Here is an 18828-nt window from a genome sequence, read left to right on the forward strand (position 1 = left end):
TGTCTCTTTGTCTCTGTTTCTGTATGTGCCTCCCTCTTTCTCTCTCCATCTCTCTGTAATACTCACTCTCTCCCTCACCCTTCCTCCTCCTGTTTTTCTGTCTCTCTTTCCCACTTCTCTCTGTCTCTCTCTCTCCTCATCCATCTTCCTCTCCCTCTCCTTACCACCTAGGCTTCATTTGAACCAGGAACTCTTCCCTCATGATGGAGTCTAAACATGTTTTGTGCTGATGATATTTTACTTATTCAAAAGTATCTGTGCATAGTCCTAACAAATCTACTAAATTACAAGTTAATACCTCTGTTGTTATGAGTGTTCTAAGAATCTTGTTCATACTGAAAGCATACACTTTCTTTTTAGGTTTATCATTTCAAAGAAGGGGGTATGTATGGTGCCTGGATCTGGCATTTGGGAAAGTTCTTTCTATGTTGTGTTAATACTGAAACATATCTATTGTGATTGTGAAGGGTTTTCTTGGCACTTCATGAATATTTTGGCAAATGTGGTTCAATATATTTTGTTATAGAAGCTCCATAAATGGAATCACCAGGTTGAGAAGTCAAGAAGATCGACGGCACAAGTAGTGCTGTTGATGAGCAATTAATGAAAGATGGAAGGAAAACATATAAGATAGTGTCATTTTTACCCTCAAAATGGGAAATATTACTGAGAAAGGCTGGTAAATCATAAGGCAGGGGATGAAAGCAAAGGGAACAGACTGAATGACTTTTGAATTACCAGGGAACTTTGATTCTGATTGTGGTTGTGCCTCTCTGATTCTCAGTTTACCTTCTCATCTCTGACTGTGAGGTCAACGTTTTGTTTTTCAGCCCCAGAATAAGAGAACATGTTGAAATTGGGAGAAGTCATTGCAATGAGAATACATTAATGCTCAAATTCCTTCAGTTCCCCTTTAGTTCTAACCACTTCCTGGATGCCACTTAGTGGCATGTATATATCCTGATACCATGTAACATTAGATGTGCTATCCCCTCACTTTTCTAAGAAATTTTTGTCTTTATACTTTTCGTTTTCCTCCCTAGTCCATTTCTTTTTCTTTCCTTCATTATATACTTCTCACTTAACTATTCCTCCATTCTTACCATGTTCAATTTTCTTTACCCTCGCCTCTTCTGATTTCCTTTCTCAAGGAAGTTATTTATTTTATAATACCTTATACCCAAAATATTGGAAACTGAGTTCTCAAATGGCAGTATTTGCCATAGAATATGCATATAGAGGTTGGGGATTTAGCTCAGTGGTAGAGCGCTTGCCTAGGAAGCACTAAGGCCCTGGGTTCGGTCCCCAACTCCGAAAAAAAGAACCAAAAAAAAAGAAAAGATTAAAAAAAAAGAATATGCATATATTCACAGATGTCACTAGACTGTAGGGATTAATATATTGGCAAGTTATTTAACATATTTATGAATTAATGATTTTTATAATGACCTATGAGAACAATATTAGGATTCTCCAGAAAAGGTATTCTAAAACAAATTGAGTGAAATGCTATAATTTGGAAGGCAAAAATATATAAGACAAAATTAATGAATCACACATTTCAGTTATTCAAAGTAATATTTGTTATTCATAATAATATTTTTTCATCTTATAGTAGGCTGTGAGATATTAGATTTATTTTAAATTGAACATCTTCATTAAATTGTGTGCAAACTGATTTTAAAGTGCCACGAATTTGACGTAAATTGTATCATTTATTTTGAATAATCAAATCATTACTTCATTGTCCACCATAATATTTCATTGTCTTTCTGTTATAAAACTAGAATTCATTCTACTAAATTCTTATATAAAAGAAATTATTTGTTATGCCTTAATAAAGATAACTTCCTATTAACCAATTTTTTCTTTGCAAACGTCTAATTTGTTACTTATTTGTACACTTAAGCCTAGCTTCACTGTGAAGAGTATAATTGTTTAATTGGTGGCTGTAATTTCTTTTTATTAGAATACCTTTAAGTGCCAATGTATAGTTAAAAATAGTCTAGTTATTATATGAAATTTTAAACTACTTACAAGTTTTTGTTTTGTATGCTTGAACTATTATCTATTGCCAGATGCTTATTTACATGCTCTAGTTCTTAAATGTGTATCCATTTGCAGATTACCATCAGTACTTCCAGCACTTCCCTTCCTTGTCAATCATAGTGACCTCATACTCTCCTTCCTATGAAAAATAGGATTTGGCAATTACTGGACAGCATTTCCCTTTCTATTAAAATTACTACATGAAAGAAAAACACTATAAAATACCAGGTCATAGAAAACTTAAGAGACAGTAACTTTTACTAATAAATATAAGAATGATATTTAATTAACTAACCATGTGCATAAATGTACTTCCTTTATTGTATACTATAATATACACATATTGTAGTATTTAGAAATATACTTTAGGGCTGGAGAGATGGCTCAGTGGTTAAGAGCACTGACTGCTCTTCCAGAGGTCCTGAGTTCAATTCCCAGCAACCACATGGTGGCTCAAAACCATCTGTGATGGGATCTGATGACCTCTTCTGGTGTGTCCAAAGACAGCTACAGTGTACTCATATAAAAAGAAATAAATCTTTTTAAAAAATAAATATATTTTAAAGTCATACATTTGTTGAAGTATTTACTTATAAATTACATTTAAAAAATTATTCAAACCAATTACACATTTTTATGTATGGTACTTTCTAATACTGAGGTTTGAATTCCTTTTTTATTGATTTTTGATATTTGAGCTACTAAACTAAATTTAAGCCTTATTTTTTAGAAGTATAAGTATTTTTTTAAATCCATAGATGAAAATTTGAGAATTTAAGGTAGTAAGTGAAGCATTCTTTAATTCTCTAACTTTGGTAATTGGGAGTATTATCTTTATTTTTAGATAAATATATTTCTATTTTATTTTCAAGAACAAAACTGAACTATAGGAAGAAGTGGCTGAAACAAAATGACTTCAAAGATATGTAGGCATAATATTGTTCTGAATTTTTTAACTCATAAAAATATTGTTATAAAATTTATTTAAAGGTCTGAATTATTGTGTTTCTTTATAATATGCAAGTGCTTTTTAGGACTAATGTTCTGTATTATGTAATCAGAGGTTCATCCCACAGTTACACTGTGTGCTATTATGTGATTGCTTCCTTTCTCTTCTTCTCCTAGCAAACTTTTCAAACTCAATTAATGTTATAATTTAAAAAATCAAAGGGCATTATGAATGGTAGTGAAATAAAATATATTTTGCTTTGATTTAGTTTTCATTGCATGTATGCATGAATACTATGAAGCCTCCAAGATAAACTTTGGCCTTCAGAGACTACATTACCAAATGCCATGTTGAAATGGGAAGGGAATGACAGCTATGTGTACAAGATACTGAACTGAACCACAGCTTTGGGATCGCCTTACCAATGTAGAGATGCTAGTGACACAAAGGGTATACCTAATATAAGTCATAGTTTATAGAAATAGAAATGCATGGTATATTCATTAAAGGGAAAAAAACAATTGCTATTTTCTTTACCCAGACTGCAATTGGCATAGTCAAGATACAAGCCTTCAAACTTCTAGATGACTGATGAACAGATTCTGAGGGGTGGGGATGGGGAAAGTCAAAACTTCTTAGAGTGCTTACATTGGCTTTCTTTATTTTCTTCCTCTATCTTGGCAATAAGAAATTGTTATCTTTTGGAAATTTCCCTGTTAAGTACTGAATGTCAGATCTAGACACGTTATATATACGTATATCTTATATACAAGACTTTAAAATTCATGTGAAAATATTAAATATATATGCATTTAAATTAAGAGTAACTTAATGTGGTCTAAGTTTTACATTGAAATTAAGCCATATGGAAACAAAGGCCCTTTTAAAAAATAACTATATATACCTTGAAATATTCATGTTGTACTGGAGAATTGCCTTTTAGCATTATGGAGGCGTAAAGTGAAGAGTTATTCAATAAACATAAAATTGTGGATATGTTTCCCCCAATGAAAATGAATATTTAATTCTCATATTCATCTTTTCAAGTATTTCTTTATTTTGTCTTATCCCAAGACTATCTTTTCTAATTATCTGTGTAAACTATTAATACTTAGAATGGATAAAGCTTAGAATGTCTCAGACTGCTCTCACCTTTTAAAGTTACTTCCTGGTAATCCTAAAAGTCATTTATTTAAATATATTTTGTTAACTCGGTGTATTTACAGTATCTCCAAATGCTTCAAAATTGTGGGATTTTCATTCACATTTTGTGAAAAAGTGAGTGAAGGTGAATTGTGTGCATTTGTGCTTTAGACTTACTAGTTCTAGGTTCTTTAAAAGATAGGATAGTTCAGCACTTCTGAAATGTTTGTTCTATGACGTTTTCTCTGGGAGCTTGTTTTACTAAAGTAAAAGGAAGTCACAGACATAAAGTATTCATTCATTAGAAAATTCGGTAATTTTTAGTAATACTTAGAAACAATATTATAATAAACACATCAGTACAGAAATTGTTGGCAAAAGTTGAGAATCGTTCGTCATCGTGTGATTGTTTGTACAGTGAGTCTGGTCTCCTCAGTGTTTTTAAAAAGATAGAAAGACATCTGAGTGTAGAATGACTCCTAACACCACATATTTATAAAGTTCATTTGAAATTTTCTTTGAGAAAATGTATCATTTATACATTATGATTGGGGAAATAAGAACGTGAGTGTACACAAGCATATAGAAATGTTGATAATGATATAATGCTTTTTCTTTTTGAAGGCTAATATTTTTAAGTGTTTTAAGAAATAGTACTACTTTCCTATCTGTGGATATACAGATGATCTCTGTAACTCCACAGACAGCCATAAAAAAGAAAACTCTCTAGATTGATATGATAGTCTCAAATTCTTTTTTTTATTATTATTATTCCTTAATCTTTTCTTTTACATTCCAGTCTTTATCCCCTTCCTGGTCTGCCCTCTGAGTGTTCTCCATCCCATACCCAGGCCCTAATCTGCAAGAGGATGTTTCCACCCACCAACCCTCCCACTCCCTGGACCCTCAAGTCTCTTGAGAGTTAGATGCATCTTCTCTCACTGAGTCAAGACCCAGAAGTCCTTTGCTGTTTATGGGTTTGGGGCCTCACATCAGTTGGCGTACGCTGCCTGGTTAGTGACTCAGAGTCTGAGCAATCTTGGGGTTCAGACTAGTTGAGACTGCTAGTGGTTTTCTTATAGGGTGCCCCTCCTCTCAGCTTCTTCCAGCTTTCCCTAATTCAACCTCAGGGTCAGCAGCTACTGTCCATTAGTTGGGTGCAAATATCTGCATCTGACTCTTTCAGCGGCTCGTTGGGCCATTTGGGGGCAGTCATGATAGGCTCCTGTTTCTAAGTATACCATAGCATCAGTATTATTGTCAGGACTTGGAGCTTCCCCCTTGAGCTGGATCCCAATTCAGACCTGTCGCTGGACCTCCTTTCTCTCATGCTCTTCTCCATTTTGTTCCTCCAGTTCTTTCAGACCAGAACAATTATGGGTCAGAGTGTTTGACTATGGGATGGCAACTTGATGTCCTGTCTTTCTGCTGGAGGTGGGCTCTACAAGTTCCCTCTCCTGACTCTAGGGCATTTCATCTAAGGCCCCTCCCTTTGAGTCCTGATTGTCTCTCACCTATATTTGTACGTTATATTACTTGGTCCAAAGAATAATGTCTATCATTTCATAATTTGGTTAAATAATTCACCATGCATTTGGAAAACTGATAGGCCAGAGAATATTCTAAAGTCAACTTCTTCCCTCTCTGCCCATAGGAATCAAAACCTCTAGTCTCTACAGAACCAAAATCCTTTGTGTTCTCAATCCATGCAACCATTCCTTCAGAACCTCCCCACTTCTGCTTCTTATTACCCAGGAACACCTGCTGACTGCTTCAACCTGACAAATAATAGCCTTAGAAGCCCCCCCTCTACAAGAAACCAGAACATCTGGCTTCTGACACTCAGGATCTCAGTGACCTTGGGAAGTTTTAATCTCGTTTGTGTGGTATACGAAATATGCCTTGATGTATATGTTAAGGGTTGGTTACAAATCAGTGAGATAAGATTAGCCACTCTTCATAACTTGTCCAACAAGAAAGATGGCATTAATTCAACATCTGTGAAAGATAATGTTTCAAGTGTTTATATTCATAAGGAAAATTCTACTGATTCTTTGAGGATAAATATTCTGTATAATCAGTTAGCATCATGTATATTACTTTTTTTAGATAGAAAGTCACTTAACCTTTTAATTTATATAGTAAATTTTAAGTATATTATATTTTAAAAATTTAATGCTACATCTTGATTTTATAGTAATACTAAGCCCTTTTTGGAGTTTCAGAGCATTTTGTCGTCATTGAAACATTTAGTTCTCTATCACCATATCATCTCATCAATCAACTTAATATGGTGACTGTCTATTTTTTGTCAAGCATATTATTTATTGAAGGGTATATCTAAATATGATACTCTTGTTTTTACTCAGAATCCAGTCTTGTGGTGGTAAACAGAGAAAGATAGTAAGGCAAAAATTTCACTAGTGAGATACGTTATTGCAGAAACGAGGTCTCTAGTTGTAAGAAGAGCTATATTATGATGGGAATTGCAAGAACATGAACATTTATTAATACATAAGATTTTAGAAGTGACATAAAAAGTACAATCAGAGGGACAAATGCTTTTTACAAAAAGCAGCTAAAAGCAAATCACGATGTTCGAGGCAAATATATTTACTAATTGTTAACTTCCAGAAAACTAATACTAATCTGCTTCTTTCTACTGCCTCCCTATGTTTCCCTTGTTCTGGTATCCACGCTCATTAACCTCTTGAAAGTTGCTCAAACTTAAGCTAATTGGTTGCACAGATTTCTTCACCGTGGAATTTCTGTGGCTGTTCACTCCAAATAATAAAATTTCAGGTTAGACTAATTAGAAACCTCCCACACTAGCCTCTAAGGATAGGATGTGTTGTGATGCCCTTTTTCAAAGCTTTGTACTTGTAGGGAAGAAGTTTCTTCACGTCATTCTAAATATTTGTTCACGTGTTCATTTCTTCCTCTTGTCATTACGTGCTTTAACACTCCACAGATTTGCTACACCATTATAATCATCCTCTAAAGGTCCTCAGGATAATACTGATTTCAGTTATTATGACTGGTCTGAAAATCATATACAACATTCTAGGCATTGGCAAGTCATCACCTTCACGGAGCCCATCATTTATTACAGCAGGTTTACAAAGACATGAAAAAGGCTAGAAAAAGAATGTTAGGTTATAACTCTGCTTTAAGTCTAGCAAGTAAGTTCCCTGCCTAGAACTAAAACAATCCAAACAAAAGTTAATTGCTAAGATATTTTTATGATGCAAAAATGGATTAAAAGGGGAGACATCTTTAGGTGACTCCAAACTTGAAAGGACTATATGGTAATTGTTGGTAGTGGTGATGAATTTTTAAAAAAGCAGAAAATAAAGTTGTGTTTTAGAATACTGATTTTATTTGAGATGCCAGAAGATATTTGAATGAAGGTCCTCTGCTATACAATTGAACAGACACAAATGTAAATTCTGTCTTTGCCATTTACTATCTTTGTAATCTTGTCCCCAGCCCATCAATTTTTATTTTCCTTCCTTGACATGTAAAATTATCTCAATGCCTTGCTTCATTGAGAAGGAAAATAAAAATGAAAATACTTTAATATGAATGTTTAAAATCTCCTTCAGTAAAATATTAGGTTTTTTATTATTTAGTAGGCATTAGCACCAGTGTTAGAATATGTGACTGAAGCCCTCAATAGGAACAAGAAATGGTTAGAAAGACTTTAGAGTCCGATTCAAGAAGTTGCAAATGGAAACTATTGACAAAGAAGAGATTGTTGTAACAAGAAAGCATGAAACATTAGCTGACAAAGACACTGAGAAGAAAGAAGACAAGGAAGCAGAGATACATCTACACGAGTTAATTTGTTATTATCATCCTCCATACTTTAAACATGGAAGTTCTGCAATTGAATTGTGAAAAATTATTCAAGTTGCTCTTGGTGTTGAGCTCTCTGTCTCAAAAGTAAAGCAATATCTTTTTATGTAGTTTGATTTTGAGTGTATTTTTCCATGCTTATTCATAAGTATCTCTAAACTTTATATTTTGACTCCTTCCAATATTGGTCACTCTTTGGGCTCCCTCTGTCTCTCACTACATGAAAACTTAGGAGCCAGAGAAAAGGATGTCATCATTTTCCCCCCTCACTTCTTCAAGCACTGTCTCTTACTGCATGAAAATGTAGAAATCGGTGGAAAGAATGCCATCATTTTTTAATGTTACTCTTAAGTATTTACATTGTTTAAGTCTGTCATACTTGATATTTTAAAGCTAGCCAGATGTTATTCCCTTTCAATTATACATTTTGTGGTAGTCTAGCAAAATGTTTACTATGTCATTTTAAAATCTTTTATTATTGAAAATTTTTCACCCAAAATATATGTATTCTAATGATGGTTTCCCCCTACCTCAACTCTTCCCAGCTCTTTCTAACTCTACACTCACCAACTCTGTTTTTTTTTATTGGATATTATTGTGTTATAAATGATCTTATTGATAAAGTTTGTTTTTTTTTCTTTTGCTTTACTGTTTGGCTTGGTGTGAGGGCCTTAACCGGTAACAAATATATCCTCAAATGTGCTTTAAAAAAAGCTACCAGAACCATAAATGAGAAAATGGAAAATTAATCTTGAAAAAATGATTACTTTCAATTTGTGTATTTTATCGATTTTGACATTTTCTATTTACAACATTCTTAGAGTGGTATGCTCTCATATGCTGCATTTTATCACACTTTCTGGCCATGTTAGCCTATTATCTGTCACCTATAAGTATCAATAAGGTAAAGGGCAATAAATCTATTTCAGTAATTCTTTGTACCTCATTGTATGACTGTAAGAATGTGGTGATACCACAGAACCATATATCAATCACTTTGCCTGAAATTGTACAAATATATCACATTTGCTGATACAATGAAGACACATGTTAAATATGACAACATAAAATGATAGGCACTAAAAATAGGGAATCATTTGAAATTATCTCAATTAAGACGCTCAAAAGACCAAGAAAAGAGACATTCAAATTATAAAGTCATCGCATCCAGTTACAATTAATCTGCATTCAAGTATAAAAGGAGAACTGATATGGCTAAAACTTGTGTTTCTTGCTAAGAGAAAAAAGTTAGGCATGGATGTAATTACCCTTCAGACTTCATTCCCATTTCAGCATTTCCAGAATTATTATGTGAAATGGACCTAATGCTTTACTGGTGTGTCTACTCAAAATCAGTCCTGGAATAAAAAAATCAATCTCGTTCTTATTGAACACACCTGTTTAATAAATTTGTATTTGCTTTCACTAGTCATCTAAAAATGCAATGTACTTATTACTTTTCTTCTTAATGCAGCAATAATTCATGATATTACATCTCATTCTCCCTTCCATATCTATATCGATGTTTAACAAAAATAAGTTATTTTTGCCACTGTGAGACTTACTTTGTTCCACACATAATTAATATTTCTTTATTGTGAACATTTACATAATTTACAATATTGTTTTAATTCTAATGTGTTACAATTTGTCCTGTCATTTAATTATAGTATTGAAAATAGAATTTGAGAGACAAATACATTTACTAAATGTGGTTCTTGATAAATGTTTGTTTGCTTTTGTTGAAAGCATTGGTAGCATGTTAAATGATAGGAAGCAAGTTGGTTAAAACATAAAATTATATATCCAAATACTTGCCTATTAAATAACATTTAGGGGTAAAATTAAAGCATATTCAAGTTAATTTTATTGATAGAAAAAATTCCACTTTCTTGTGGACAAGTATTTCTATTTTTGGTTATTTGCCCAAAAAATAAACAGAAAAAGACAAATTAAGTTGAATCAAAGAGTTCACAAGAAAACATGCTACTTTAAAAGAGTTTTCCTTAAGCCCAGCTTGGTCACATGCTCGTAATTCAACTACATAAGAGACAAAGGCAAGAAAATTATCAAGTTTGTAAGTTTAGCAACATGTATATCAAAAATAAATAGGTAAATAAGTATATTATTTATAGTTATATCATAAATGTGCAGTTAATTGTTGAAAACTCAGTTCTTCATTGATTATTTTAATTACCAATTTAATAATTTAGGTATGGTTATCATTGATAGGTTTTTTATAAATTTTGTATGAAAAACATGCCTTTCTTCAAATTTGTAATTCAATAATAGGTTTCATTTAGGGCAAGAATATAAATACCCAGGTTCACACTCACTCTGTTACCTCTTAGCTTGTACAAATGGCTATCAGGATATTATTTAGCTACCAGAGGACTCAGAATAGATATAAGATATATAATAGCTGTATAATAGCTCTCTCTTAGGTAAAATAGGTGTTGGCCAGTTCTATAATTTCAGTTGATTTGCATTAATGTTCTTTTTCAAAAGAAGTATCCTCTTATTTATGTTAGCCAAATATTATTATAATCATTTTGATTCACAGCCAAGCTATTCATGATTTTGTGCATCATAACACCTTGCCCCCCCCTTTTTTATTTTGGATTTTTGTCTTTGCTGAATTAATCTGCAGTTGATTGTATCAGTAGGAGAATGTTCAAGAAATGTACCAAAAATCTGTCATTAAACTATAATGGATAGATTCCAGATTACTTCTTCATAGTCTCATACGATCTTTGCTTTATTTGGTGCAATTGTTTATTCTCTCTAGCTTGAGTAATATACTCTAGGCAAAAACATGATGAGGAACACACAAAAGATATCAGTTCTCTTTTTCTTGGGTGCCTAAGACTACATCACTGTTTGGAACATTTGCTATATTATTTTTGCAATCCAACTTAAATTTTGACCCACTATATTTGTATATGGCTTCATGAGACATGAGATAAAAGGTTTTCTGTTTTAATATTAATATGAAACATTAATATGAAATATATTTTTAAAACAAATAATAAATGACTTCTAATGTTTCCTTTAAACTATCAGTTTTACCTACCCAGTACTGTGACCTTAATTCCCTGATGCTACACCACTAATCCATTTCAAAAACAAACAAAATTTCTATGTTTAAACATTCTAAAGATGATTAGTGAAATAATTTAGCATGAGTATTAATGAGCCAGTTGTTTTGAGCAGATATTTAATAAAATGTCTTTTCTAAATTTGACATACAATATGTTGAGCTTATATGATTATTTGGAACACATTTCCAATAGCTGCTGCACTGGAATAACATTGCCATGTCATTTTTAAAATCATCTTTATTACATGATAAAAGGTTTATTTCACTGATGCATCAGAATGTCTCCTTGGTGTGTCAGTACCTGCTATTGGTTGCACAATGTCAGTCTAATTAAAGCCACTTGTAACCACCTATCTCTAAAAGATGGTGATGAGAAAACATATGGTGTGGTTTGTTAGCTCAGGGCATTGCCAACTCTTTGTTTTCTGGCATAGGGACTTTTAAATTGTACTTGTGAAGAGAGCTTGGACCTAGACTTAGCACCTGAGCAGTGTTAATGTGTGATATAATGACTTTACATTCCAAATCACTTGAATGACAAGATATGTTTTAGTCTCTGCTTTGCTATGGTAAATGTCCATTATGTTGTCTCATAATTTTATGGACTCTAATGCAATAATATGGTTAATCAACAAATATAAAACTTTTTCTTGAATATATTTCTCCTGAAAATAGGTAGTATGATACACCAATTATGTGCTTTCTTTTTTTTAAACTAATCTTATTAAAGGGGGAGAACATTAAATCTTTGAGTACTGTACCTCAATTTTATTGTAATGATTTTGCTGGTTACCAGGTGGGGTGGCAGTTGAAAAATTTGGTGAATGCACTACGAGAGGACCCGAGTGGTGTTATCTTAACTTTGAAAAAGCGACCTCAGAGCATGCTTACCTCAGCACCAGCTTTACTGAAAAATATGAGATGGAAGCCCCTTGCTCTGCAGGTAATGAAGCTTAATCATAAGTCATACACCATCATTTTAGCCATAGATTATCTCAGTAATGCTTCTTTCTGTGCCTCATCTCAGCAGCATATGAATTAATCTTGTATGCTTTTGAAAATTTGTTTGTGAAATTATCTCTTCACCTCTTATCCTTCTAGATTTAATTGTGATGAAATCTGAGCATACCTAAAACCCAAAGGATAACACTAATTTCATTTTTAAAACTTAACGCACAATTCTAAAAATTCACAAGTTATTCCATGTCAAAATATGGAGAAGAAAGTAAGAAATTTATTTTTTTGTTACATTTTATAAGTTGTAATCACATACACTTCTGGAAGAAGATAGTGGATAGTTTAAAAAACTTTTAAATCAGGATATAAACTTGTAATTTATAGAGTGGGAATTTAATTTTCAAATTAGCAATTAAAATTTAATTAGTCTATTTATCAGAATATTTCATTTTTCACTTGTCCACCATATATGGTAGTAAAACCAGGGGAAGTGTTACATTAGGAGTTTTTCATTTTACTTTATTATGAGACTTCACTATAAAATATTAATATGGATGACAAAGTATATAAAGTTATTTTAAAGATATAAAGTATTGCAGTTGGACAAAGATAAAGTTAGTACGTTTTATTTCAATCATGATAGAATCCTGAAACGACATTGAATTTTTTTCACAAATCTTCTGTTTTTAAGTCAACTGTTACCTTTTTATAGATGTCTAGTTGTTTTTAAATAATTGCTCACTGAATTTGGAAAACTGATCATTTTTCAGATTAAGAAGAAAAGCTTCAAAACTTCTTCTTCTAAGATTTAGTAATCTATTAGTGCTTTTTACAAGCCCTAGATTTTTTTAAATAAGTCCCCACTAAACTGGTCTTAAGAATCCTGATGGTTTAATTTTCATTATTTAAAACTTTACCATTCATCAGCCTCAAAGTTGGCTTTATATTTCAATAATGTTAAAGCACATAAAAGTTTCAATGTTAATAACTTTACATATTTAATGTGAAGCTTTTCTATTTTTCAATAGGTTATATTAATAATGTCTAAATGCAGTTGACTTACAATATCTATTTAACCCAAAATATCTAATGATTGCTAAAGTTCAGAGGCTATTTGCCTTATTAAGTCATATGTTGTCAGATCAAAATTCTCTATCACATATTTTTCTTATTACATTGTAAACTATTTTGTTCTAGTCTTGAATTTCTATTTGGCATGTATATGTCAAAGATCCTTTTTTGAAGTTTAAATGAATGGGTACATGAAGGTAGAGTCCCCATGCTTTCACTTATTAGATAGTCCTCTTTAAATATGTGTCCATTTGTTCCTTTTCTAGATAGCCCTTCATAAAGGAACTTAAACACCAAAAGATGCTAGTTTTTGTTGATCTATATACTCTGAAGTATTATATCTAGAAAATCAAATGATTATTTATCCCATTGTTAAATCCTTGTCCAGCAGTATAAGCTGAAGTGAAAATTAATGTTAACCAATTTAAAGTCACTTTTATATAAATAAATTAAGTAATCCAGAAACCAGTATTACTTATGTTATATGTACAATTGATATTTGTTCAAAGTTAGAGCACAAATACCTTTTAAAAGTTAACTCCATCAATCTTTTCAAAATAATTATAAAATTTTAAGGTACTATTTTAGGTCCATTCTTAAAAAGCTATGCATAAGTATTATCAAATTATTAATTATATTTATTTCTTATTAATTACTAATTTATGTTGACTATTTTATAAATTTATGTTTTCATAATACTAAAATTTGGAGGGAAAGAAAGTAATTTAAATAAATACATGTGCATATATCAACACGTCTGTAAATTTCATATTTCAACTGAATTTGGGAAACCTAAAACATATTGTCTGAAGTATACCATCTCTAGATAAGCAAGTCTATTAGGGAAAACAAAACTATTTTTAACATCTTTGAAAATTGCTTCAAACTTAACTTTAACACAGCAAAAAGGAGAAATTGGTTTTAATTAAATTCTTCCTAGCAGTGCTAAAACTAATTTTTTTATTTTTACACTCCAGGTTGTATTCCCCTCCCAGGCTACCCCCTGACTGTTTCACACCCCATACCTCCTCCCTGCTTCCCCCGCCCCAAGTCTCCACAAGGCTTCCCCACCCCACCCACCCCTCAAGACCTGTAAACTTCTGGGACCTCCAGTCTCTTGAGGATTAGGTGCATCTTCTCTGACTGAACCCAGTGAGAGTGGATGTGCTCTATAATTTTACAACTGCACCACTACCACAACATGATCCTGTAACCTATTTTAAGGACTGGAAATTATATCATTATAGAGTCCTTTATTGATCTTAAAGCTTTAGCCTGTGCTAAAATCCATACACCCTGAAGCTTAATGGAAACTATCAGAATTTTTATAGAATACAAATTGAGTTCAAGTAAAGGTGGAACCCCCTAAGATTTCAAACTCGAGAATTTGAAAGCATGCTGTCCCAGAGAGAAAACGTCAAGTAGCAGGGTTAGGGTTGATGCAATTGTGGATTTCTCCATGGCTTTGTCGGAGGTCATATTTTCTGAGAACCAGCCTCACATGTGAAGCACAAAAACTAATGCAGCAACAATCCTCTGTGTAGACACAAGTGGCATTATTATTGTTTGCTTAATTCTGGTATCCATACAAATCGGCTGCAACCAAAATGCCTATTAAATCATAGGTATTAAATATAAATCATCAATATTTAAAACTTGAAGTTTGAATTATGTTGCTTCTTTTCTCAAATATACCAATAATCTAGTAAGAATTAATTCACCTAGAAACTACACAAAGGGGGCTGGGGATTTAGCTCAGTGGTAGAGCGCTTTCCTAGGAAGCGCAAGGCCCTGGGTTCGGTCCCCAGCTCCGAAAAAAAGAACCAAAAAAAAAAAAAACTACACAAAGAATTTGTTGTATTTATTTAAGTCACCGTGTGTATTTTTTTTAATACCAGGCTCAACCTATCTACAGACTTTTTTTCAAATAAAAGTATCAATTAACTGAATGTGTAGGTCAAAAGTACTGTGTACATCATTTTCATACCTAATGACTTTAAACAAATATGGCAGTATTTGTAAATGTAATAAAATAAAATATATGTATCCTAAGGTGAAGTATTTTATTTCTAAACTGATGAAAATGACAGGGCCATTTAATATTAATTAACTGCAATGGTAGATTTTGATTTGGAATTTCTTTGGAACTCATAGCCAAATAAGCAAAAGCATACAACTCAATTTCATGCTTACAGAGCAATTTCATCAGCACATTTCATGAAACTTGGCAGCTCTTTTGATATAATTCTATTTTCTCAAGCATTTGATTATAGAACTGAAGGACTTAAAGATCCCTTAGATCCAATGACCAAATTCAGTTACATCTGAAAATTCAAATTCTCTGTCATCTATATACATTCATAAATAGCGAAGATATCTGTTTATGAGATGCAATCTTTTATTCTAAGAAGGTAAACAGGGGTGTCTTGACTCCTAAAAGTTGCTTTCAAAACATCGCCTTACTGGCACTGTACTAATTTCCAGAATGTGGGTAAGCATGGTGATTGCATATGGTCACATTGTTTTCTTAATAAAATGAAATCCAGGGAGTGCTGTATAGAGCACACATAGGTGATTAGAAGTTTGCCATACTAAATGTAATTGATATATTGCAACAAGAACATGTGAGCAGTCATTTTCTTCTTATGAGAGAAGCATGGAAAAAAATAACTGGACACAACCAAAAAGGAGTTTCCTTAAATCACTGGGAAACAATGACTACTCAAAACTCTTGAAGAAACCAGCTTTTGGTGCAGAAATACATCTCAAATAAACTAATGCCGATTTAAATATTGTTCAACACATTTTATATAAATTAATATTATCTATATGAATAGCATTATTTTCTTCCCCACATATCTCTTATATTGATACCATAGTGTTGGTTTGTGATTTTTTACTTAAATTTTATTGATGGCAGTTTGCACTTTCCCATCATGTAATGACTGAATAGAAATGAGAAAAAAAATTATCAACAGCAGTCAGTTTTGTATATCAACTGGTATAACAACTATAGAATGGTGAGCACAATAAATTTGCAGTAATGCACTTATAGATGGAGAAGTCAAAACAACTCAATAAACTTTATTTCAATATCCAAAATACAATTTGATCTTGTTAAATGAGCATTAGTGAAAGTGTGTGCATTTTAGAAAGTCTTGTTTTAAAATCGTATTATGAGGAAAACCTTTTATTTGAGGGATACTTTTTGAGGTATAATTTTAAGTAAAAATGTAATTCTGCTGGCTGGACAACAGTGGCCTTTCTCTGTTCTACATGCTCAAATTAGGAAATGACTGCAAGCAACTATCATAGCACATTGAACTTCATCAGTGTCTATGCAATCAACTAAAGAGTCTCAGGAACATTTGTGGGACTAAGGCAAAAGCTTTTACAGTTTTCACACATGGTGTGAACTTAGCCATTGCTAAACAGTTGACGATTAAGTTAAGTATATGCTTTTCAGAAATCTTAAATATAAAGTGTTTCGAGTAAAACCTCAACTTCCCACAATTTCTTCTGTTACTATCCCAGAATAATGTTAACTATATTTTGGAACACTTGATTTCAAATTTAATATTACCATTTTATTGTGCACACAAGGTCAAACAGCACAAAATTACATACACTAGTCTTATCAATACAATGTGATTTGATGGGAATAGCTATTTTGTAATATGACTCCAAATATTATATAAGATATTGTGTAATAGCATAATATTTTATGTCCATATACCTGTGCTTTTAAAATTCAAGAATGTAAGGTCTCCTGATCATATCTATGGTCTGAAAAAAAAAAAAACGTTTTCTTTATAGTCCAGTAAAAACAACAGAAAATTTACATGCTTATAGAAGAAAACATAACATTTTGTAATTATAAATTTGTATTCCAGTAGAAGGTGGAAAGCCAAAGGAGAATAAACACACATTTTGCTTAAGTTTTTCTCAAATAATTTTTCACATAGAAAAGGCTTGACTGATTAAAAATGTGCACATTATTTTTTGAAATTATCGCTAGCATTTTCTATGTGGTCAAGAACTGTATAGGATTGTATGCAAATTCTTGTTTCCAAGCCCAGAATACATTTTCTTTAGACCATTTGTTGAGATGATCAAGGAAATAATTGTTAATATAAAGCAATATTCTGGTATTAGTGATACCAGTATTGGGAATTTAATAAGAATGTGCCTGAACTGTATAAAGACTTAAATACTGTCCTATGCTAGAGCGTTGGGGTGTTGTGATCAATTTGAGTCTGTGATTACTTCGAAGAATAAATAAAATGAATGGCTAGGTTATATATACTTAATGTAATCATTTCATCTCAGTTCATATTTTCCACCTGAAGTGAAAAACAAATTTTTGTGTGAATTTCACATAAGTGATTTTTTGCAACGAAGTACTATTGCAGTGTTTAACGTTTCAATATTGGGTCGGCTTCTATGTCATTGGTTTCATTGAAAAAAATTATATCTCTAACCTCAATAGATCAGATAACAAACTGAAGGACAACTAAATTAAAATACACTTGCCAAAGATTTTAAAATATTTCAAGTAAAACTTAAAATTCAAATTTAGATTTTACGTGTGGACATTATTTTTTATAATCTTTACCATAGAGCTTTTATATGTACTGTTGTACATACATACATGCATATATTTATGTATATATCAATAGTCTGCAAATGTCCTATTTGTGATATGGAACTAGAGAACACGAGGAAGAAAAGACTTGGACCATCAAATAATTTAAAGTAATGTCTTTTATCTCTCAGAAAAGATAAAAATTTTCTTTGACAATTACAACCCTCCATCAATATGTAATGTGTTATTGCTAAAGTTCTCACTCATATTTCAGAATGATTTATACCATATTATAATTTAGAGTGTGTCTTTAAGGTATTTATGTACTTTAAAATGACACTGAACATGCATGTATGACTTCTAAGTAGATTTCTGAGTCTGGTTGACCATTGCAACAACTCATTAAGCATCTAAATGTACTGAAGAGCTGCATATGATTTTGAATTTAACACGTAGGGAGGTAAAAGGCAGTAACCTATAATAATATATCAGACTTCATTTCTAAGAGTAAAATTGTATACACACACACACACACACACACACACACACAAATGGTCTTTTTTACTGCAGTGCTGTTCAATTTGTGAAACAAGAGCTTTATGGTATAAGAACCATTTAGAAATGAATATTGGATGATATGATTAAGTCCTTCCAAATAAACTACTTTGAAGGGGAATTCAAAATGGTTCTAAATCATATTGATAGCATGCCACCGTACCATGTTATATTGAAGCTTTAGGATAATATGCAGTCATAAAATAATACCCTTAACCACTGATAGTAGTTTTTGCCAAAAAAATTCCCAAAGATATTAAAGTCATGAAAGAAAATGTTAATTCGACTTTTTGCTTAAAGTGCAAATTCTTCCCAGTACAACCATGACTATTTTCCTGATGCTGTATCATAAATAAATTGTTTACAGTAAATGTCTCTAGGATAACAGAAGGTATAGCCTAGTTTTATTAAATTATCTTCCTTGAGGATTTTAGTCAAAGGAGATATATATATATATATATATATATAATGAATTATGAAATATCCTTAGTTTTTTTATAAAGGGATACTAAATTTGTCATTTCCCATGTATTTTCATACTAATAGTAGTTTTTTTTAGCA

The 18828-nt window shown here is 32.0% G+C and overlaps 1 protein-coding gene across 1 annotated transcript in view; it reads left to right on the plus strand.

Moving 5' to 3' along the window:
* The window catches only part of Cnksr2 (connector enhancer of kinase suppressor of Ras 2), a 227289-nt gene that overhangs the window by 118684 nt on the left and 89777 nt on the right, over window positions 1-18828 (plus strand). The window contains 1 exon segment of the mRNA XM_032889343.1: window positions 11896-12042. Within this exon segment, the coding sequence (XP_032745234.1) occupies window positions 11896-12042 (147 nt within the window).

This window comes from Rattus rattus, chromosome X (genome assembly GCF_011064425.1).
Source record: "Rattus rattus isolate New Zealand chromosome X, Rrattus_CSIRO_v1, whole genome shotgun sequence".
NCBI lineage: Eukaryota > Metazoa > Chordata > Mammalia > Rodentia > Muridae > Rattus > Rattus rattus.